The 7467-nt window shown below is 49.6% G+C and overlaps 1 protein-coding gene across 1 annotated transcript; it reads right to left on the minus strand.

Annotated features, from left to right (window-relative positions):
* Positions 1-2514: 2514 nt before the first annotated feature.
* On the minus strand, positions 2515-2841 carry LAJ45_09738 (uncharacterized protein; the record flags this gene model as incomplete). Its single annotated transcript, XM_046119277.1, has 3 exons — positions 2515-2556; positions 2610-2671; positions 2733-2841. 3 exons carry the CDS (start codon positions 2839-2841, stop codon positions 2515-2517), a joined length of 213 nt encoding a protein of 70 aa, XP_045967599.1.
* Positions 2842-7467: the final 4626 nt, after the last annotated feature.

Raw genomic sequence — 7467 nt, forward strand, 5'->3', positions numbered from 1 at the left:
GCTTGATGAGAGGTGTCCTTACCATATCTGCATCCCTGCCCCCAGCTCTCACGGATCCCCTTCCATATTATTCGAGACTAGTAATTAACGGCCAGAACCCCAACCCATACCCATAACTTATTCGCCGTATATGATCCAGTGCCACACCAGTTCCTGAAAATAACAACCTTTTCCCCCTCCCCCCCCCCCCCCTCCCCCTCCCCCTCCACCCTCCCATTTTCTGTCCGTACATGAGCCTCTAATTCGTGCAATGCTCTATGTCAGGTCCGTCATAAACAGTGAGCGGCTCCAGACAAGATGCTTATGGGGAAAGTCAGGTCCCTATGTCAGAGTAACTCAGACTTTCGTTTCCGACTTCACCCCCCCCCAAAAGTGATCCGTTGCTGCGCTTGAGGCCGCCAGTGGGGTTCGGCTGTTGTAAGGCGACTTGGTTGGTGGAAGCGAGGATAAACCAAAAACCCCGGCCGAGACTACTACGCTCCCTCCACCACCACCAGACCCAAGGGTATGAGTGGATCTAGCAAGAATCTGCTATGCTACCGAAAACGTGCTAATTACCGTCTCCGCAAACGCACCCAAACGAAGCGAAAACCTAGGAATGACGGCTAGGTAACGGTACGGTACATACAACATACATACTCAAAACGCGCATGTTTACAATATGTACATGTATTCCCTTCCACCCCTCCGTCCCATACAACAGCTAAAGAAACAACCTCTCTCTCTACACCACAATCACATTGATCACGGCCACCCCCCCCCCCCTAGTTACCCTCCTTCCTACGTACGCTAACTTCCTGCCACACCGGGGTTGCAGAAGTATTTCAGTCATGGCAAAGTAGGAATAGCTTACGCGGCCAAGCACCCTTTGCATGTGTGCTGGCAAGTCGCTGTTTAAAACCAGCCTCGCCTGTTGCTGGCAACTGCTGACTTGCCTGCTTCTGCTCTTGCTTCGCTGCTACTGCCTGTCCGCCCTTCTGCACGAACAGAACATGTTCCCTCCTCCTCCTCGGCCTGCCCGCACTGTACAACTGAGCTGCGGCCAGCCCTTCCGGTTAGTTTTCGCAGGCGGCCTTGTCTTGTGACTTTCCTATCGAGCCTATTGTGTTGTCTATATCCGCCAAGGAATAGTAAACCTGTCATCTAGGGTTTAGCGCAAGAACAAAATACTGTACCCTATCTGGAGTCTCAATTCCATACGAGACATGAACCCAGCTTAGTTCCTTCAAGTCCGGGTGGTCGGAGGAGGGAGATGGGGAGTTTGTTTACCTTTGACCAGCCAAGTTGGTAATAAACAACATCTCCCCCCCTCCCCCTCCCCCCCTCCCCCTCCCCCACCCCACCACCCACCGAAAACCAGGCCTTCGGGATCCGCCAGGTTCTGTTTGAGGGAATCAGGAGTCAATCAAATCTCTCAGATGTTCATATTCCTTTTCTGATCTCATCGTTTCGAAACAGAATGTGGAAATTCCGAGACGAAATTGGCGAAGGGGAGTCTTCCTTTCTGCACAAGGGTCGCTTCTCAACAGGGGACAGGGGTTCTACAAGGAATTCATTTTTCTTGTTAGTGCCCGTGCTTTAAGATCCCGAAAGCGGTAGTTCCAGAGACGCATCGGTTTTGCATAGAGAACATTTCTAGCCACCGTTCTTTCTCTCTCTCGGCCACTTATGGGTTACAAGGCATAACCTATTAACTTTATGAAGATTATGCATCATGTAGTACACACTTATTTAGTGGTGTATGTTGATTGATCATTGATGCATCATCATGTTATTTTATAGAGCGATGATCAATCGACAACAAAAATTCCGCAACTGCTTCCGTTATTGGGATATCCATTAGGCTATTTTCCATGTATTTCACTACTACATGCCCTTCCATGGGCTTTTCCAACTTCCCCAGGTCTTGAGAGTACCTGCTACTCTACTCTACTCCATATTACTCCAACAGCACTGTAAGGGGTGAAGGGGGTTACATAGAGTAGGAGGCAGAAAAAAAATTACCTGGAAAAAAAAAAGCAACGAATCTCATAGGAACACGACTAAAAAATTTCATAAATAAAAATAAAATATATATGGCTATATCATTACTCTACTTTACATCTCCATGATGCTTAACCATGCAAAAGTAACCATCTAGATTACCTACATGAATACCTACCTCCCCAAATCTAATCTACCCACCTAACTACAGCTAGACTACTACAACATCTAGTTGACGGGCTGGGATTTCCTACTTCACACACCGGCCCCCCTGGTTATGTTTTTTTTCTTTTCGCTAGATCAAACCCCACGCGTTCTGGAAAGCCGCTGCTGCGAAATGTCCTTTTTTCCTTTTCCCTTTCCCCCACGTAGGTATCTACCTTTTTTTCACATCACATTTTTCTGCTTTTCGAGACATCCCGCCAGGATCCGAGGATGTGGTCCGGCCCGTGAGCCAATATAGTTGCGTGCTTCACCCACCCCTCTCTCCGCTCGAAAATTTTCGCAAGAGGTCGTGTCTGTGCCTTTATGTTACAGAGGGATCGAGGGAAGGGCCGTGGGAGGTTTAGGATTCTGGGTATCTATCAGTCTATATCTAGCTAGAATCTAGCTGAGTGGGTATTTACGAGTACGAGGAGGTAGCTAGCTAGGTAGAGTAGGTAGAGTGAGTAAGAAATAAGAACAGCTTCTTGGAGGGTTAGTTTGTAGTCAGTCAGTAATAGAACTAACTGTTAATGCTTCGTCCGAACTCGAACTGATCGATACCGGCGCGCCGTATCTACCTCTGGAGTATTCCAGCTCTCCGGTGCACCTGGCTTTCCTTCTCCCGTCCTCCGGGAAATCCACCAGGAGAAGCATACATACAGTAGTGTAGTGGGTCACGAACTTTATTACACAGGTCGGTAGAGGTATATATCTCATCCCCGTTACTCACGCCTAATTCCTGTAAGTTATGTACAACACAACACTTACCCCGGGACATACATGCAGCATAGCTTGAAGATTATGTCGAAGTAGGGTAGGGTAGGGTAGAGTAGAGTAGAGTAGTGACCGTACCTACATGATAATACATGCACTGCACGCAACGGCACCTACTGTACTTGTAGTTACAAACATTGATCCTCCCCCATCGACGACCACGTACCTTTACTTTTTTTCTTTTCCGTGCGTGTGTGTGTGAGTGCTGCGCTTAAAGATACGATAAAGGATACTCCTTCTGTATTCGCGCTCGTCTTGTTTCCGTCCGCACCGCAACCCCAACCCCAGCCGCCGCGAGACCTAACCTTCCTACCTGCCCTACCTACCTTACCCTGAGCCTCCCACTCTCATACCACCTCCCCCACCCCTGGGCGGTAAGAGAAACACATGCCGATTGATTGATTGACTGATCGATACGGGCTGTCTAGCTGTCTGTCTGGCTGGCTACCCGTCCATCTGCCTGACCGGAGGGGAACGCGCCGTTCGGAGCTTCTCGATGGAGGGATGGATGGATGGAGGGAGATGCTGACCGGACTTATGATAGTCCAACTCCTAGCTTACTAGCCAACTAACCAGCTGGCCTTCCCCTCCGGATTATTTAATGTTTTTTTTTTTTTTTTTTGCTTTAGTGATTGATTTTAAATCGTGACAAGTGCCGTCCAGCTGTCCGTGTTTTTTTCCCGCGCTTGATTATTTTTTCCTTCCTGCACAGCAGCGGGATGGGATGCGTGCGGATGAGGATGGGATGGAGGGGGGGATGGAGGGGGGGGGGTGTTGGTGGGGTATAGATGTAGATGTAGATATAGATGTCGATATAGATCATACCTCTACCCATCTACCATATCTGGTTGTGCACCTACCTCTGTTCTGCTCTGCTCTGCTCGCCTGCCATCTCCGGCGGCGCTGCGCGATAAGGTTGGCTGCCTACCTGCCTGCTGGATGCGAGATGGGAGCAGAGCAGGAAAAGAAAGCGAGACGTGCGGGCGGCCCGGGCGATATGTGACAGAGACAGCAGCTGGTTCTTGTTTTTTTGTTTTTTGTTTCTGCTTGCGCGGAGTGGTGGGAGTGGTGGGTGGATTGAAACGTGCTTGTGTGCGTGCGGTCTAGTTTGAATCTGGGAGGGAGGGTTGAGGGCGTACGAGATGGATGGGTGGATGAGGGATGGGTTGGGTTGGGGCTGATAGAGTAGATAGCTAGATGGGTTGGGAGTGAGTAAGTGAGTGAGTGATTGATTTGATTGATAGCAAGATAGATAGCCCACTAACCAGATCAAATGAGCTGATCATGATAGCTAGCTAGAGCTAGTAGTAGCACGATATCAAGCCATCCATCCATCGCGAAACAACCACAAAAACCAGCTGAAGAAGGGTCAAGTATGTAGAAGAGGAATAGTCTCTCTCGCGAGCGAGGGGTAATGGAGGGGCTAAGTACAGTCACGCAGAGATTGTATTTAGATATATGTAGCTGATACATGTAGATACACACAATCTCCCTCGTTTTCCCAGGTTCTTGCCCTCTAGAGTACCTACATACCCGCCTAGGAAGTCTCTCCACCTCCGCCGTACGTCTGTGCGGGTTTAGAGCCTGAAGTCATAAATGAACAGTGCTTTCCCGGGCGTTTGGAGGGGGAGGGAAGGGGGGTAGAGTAACCTCTCTCTCGAGAAAGAGAGAGAGATATCCCTTGTGGCCGGAGACGAAGATCAAGCCGTGTGCCCCCCCCGTCTAGTATGTAACCTACCAACCTACCCGCCCGCAGGGAATTGGGAGCAGAATGATAGCTCCGAGGGGGCCGATAGACAAGAACATTGTATGCAGCCCCCTTCGCTTGGATAAAATAACGGGTAGTGTGTGTTTCCCAGATCAGAAGAAACCTAGGTGGGCGAGCGAACAGGATGGGTGATCGATTGCGATATCATATCAGAGTCGAGCAGGTACAGGATGATGATCAGCTCTTGTCTGCTCTCGAGTTCTATCTACATGTAGAGTCGACAGCTATGTAGCTAGCTAGCTAGGCGGGCGGCCCGGCGCACACGCAGTAAGCAGGTCCGCCCGACGACCGCTCGTAGGGTACGAGATGGGAGGAAGTGAGAGCAGTTACGGCTGTTGTACTCTCACCACCTCTGTACACCGGGCACAGCGTCTACTATTCCCTCTCACCCGGGTAGGTGCTAGAGTACCAGCAGCCAGCTAGTCCTCTGCTGGCTAGCAAACCAGCTAGCGACCTTCAGTTGAAACGAATAGCTGTACTAGCCGTTTCTGTAGGCATATAGTAGAAAGTAGATAATCGTCCCCCTCCATCTATCCCTCCCTCCCCCACCACCCACAACCCACCACTGCATACATGATACTACCGCTACCACCACCACCATTACGCTAAACATCCCCAGCCCAGCTGCGGCATTTTTAACCCGCCAATTCCACCTTCTCGGTTTCACTGACCGACGACCCGGTCTACCTAGGTCCGCAGTTATTGTATTGTATTGTATTCCATATATCGTAGGCCAGGTGGGTGAGTGAGGAGGGAGGTGAGGGGATTTCTTCTCTCTTGCAACCGGGAAGAGGGATGCAGTGCAGGAATCTCGCGACGACGTACGTACGTACATGCTGCTGCTGCTTCTGCTTCATACATACTTGTTTACCACGAAAAGAACCAGAAAATGCAGTTGCTCAGGGCAAGGATTATTTGTATGGAGTGGCGGTGATCTCTCATACAAACTATCCCTGTTTCCGTCACTTGCATTTTCTGGTTCTTTTCGTGGTAAACGAGTACATGTATGTAGTATATCTGCTCTACCCACATACATACATTACATGCGGTTCGCAGTGCAAGCCAGGCAGAAAAGGCGGATCAATTGCCCCTGCGGTCTTGTCTACTCTAGATGCACCAGGTCTACGGATTCCCCCCCAACCTCCCCGCTCTTTCCCTCCCTCCCTCCCTCCCTCCCACCTCCCCCGCTTACTCCGAGGGTATTATCCTACTCTATGTATGTACAGTACTACTACCTGCCCCGCATCTACCACCCAACCGACCCAGGAGCGGGATTTAAATTTTTTTCCTTTATATTACCTAGAGTGTGCACCGCATCCTCCCTCAATCCCTTCCAATCCCCCACCTTATCTTCCCTTTGAAAATGGACCTCGGCCACTGCGTCATGGTGCCGATAGATATTTGTATCTGGCCCGGGCGGGATTGGAATTTCGCAGGTACTAGGTCGTCATAATCGCAGTTGTCGGCGCGGGCGCGCGGTCAGTCGTTCACCATACCGTCCGGGGCGTTCGGCTTGATTATGAAGAAAGGCATGAATGGATGCGTGTGATTACGAAAGATTGAGGGGCCGGGGTGAAGGGCGATGGATCTGAGATCTGTGATGGGGAAGGGTTGTTTACTGATGGATGTGTTATGTAGATGCTGGACCCTTGTTTTTTCCCTTTTTTTTTTCTTTCCTTCTTTCACCCTTCTTCATTTATTTTGTTTTGTTTTGTGGACCCTTTGTGCGCCGGTGTGGAGATGGGGACCTGATATCCTGTTCCCGGTGGCATAGCATAGGACATTCCGATATGGCCCATATGCATTGAAGGACGGGCCAAACAAGCAGATAGTTAGATATACAGAGCGCGAAAGGGATTCGCAAAAGCAAAAGGTTATTCCGCGCGCTCCCCAATTGAGAAATATGATAAGGGTCCCTCCTTTCTTCCGTCTCGAACAAGGCATCTAGAATGCCTATGGTGTAGGTATCCTATCATATCACTAGCTCCCTAGAAATCCGATGCCACATGTAACGCAGAGGGAAACACACTCGCAGTTTATCCGATCCCAGTCTCTCGTCAACGGCCTGGTCTGGCCTGGCCCCGCTAACGGCTGGCTGGTTCCAGGTTGTTGCGAATATCTGGGGGAGAGCCTAAACGGTAAAGTCGTGCCCTACAGCATATTACAACATTGGATGGAGAGGAAAAAAAGCAGTGGGTAGGTAAGGGTGAGGCACGTAAACTTTTTTTTTTGCTGCACTTTAGATATGTGATGTATGTGGTTATGACAATCTGCCGACCTGATTTGAGCAGATATTCTGCTTCATACAATTCCCGTTTGGAATGGTAGTAGCAAAGTGCCGATCTGGTTTTGAGTATAAGCAGAGAGTTCTGATATGGGTTAGGCGCCGTCCTGTCTCTCAACCCGTGTACTCCATCTCCACCCTAATATGTGGAGTGGATGAGAGCTTAGAGTAGTGGACCTCTGGCTGCATGTGAGAATCTTCCACAACACATGGGAGGACCTTCGAGAATGAACGCCTCAGCTCAAAACCCTGGGGGAGCAGAAATAGAGCTAGGCAAGAAGAAGCTACAGAGCACTCTGTAGATCGGGATCGTGAGACCTCTCCGTAACACCTAATAATGAAAAATACAATAATACAATAACGGCAAGGAGAAGAAAACAGTAATAATAATAAAAAAGTTGCGGACATCCGCAACGGGTGAGTTCGGATGATCGGGGCCCCAATCCGAATTGCG

The sequence above is a fragment of the Morchella importuna genome (assembly GCF_003444635.1).
Source record: "Morchella importuna strain M04M26 chromosome Unknown Morimp01GS038, whole genome shotgun sequence".
Classification (NCBI taxonomy): domain Eukaryota; kingdom Fungi; phylum Ascomycota; class Pezizomycetes; order Pezizales; family Morchellaceae; genus Morchella; species Morchella importuna.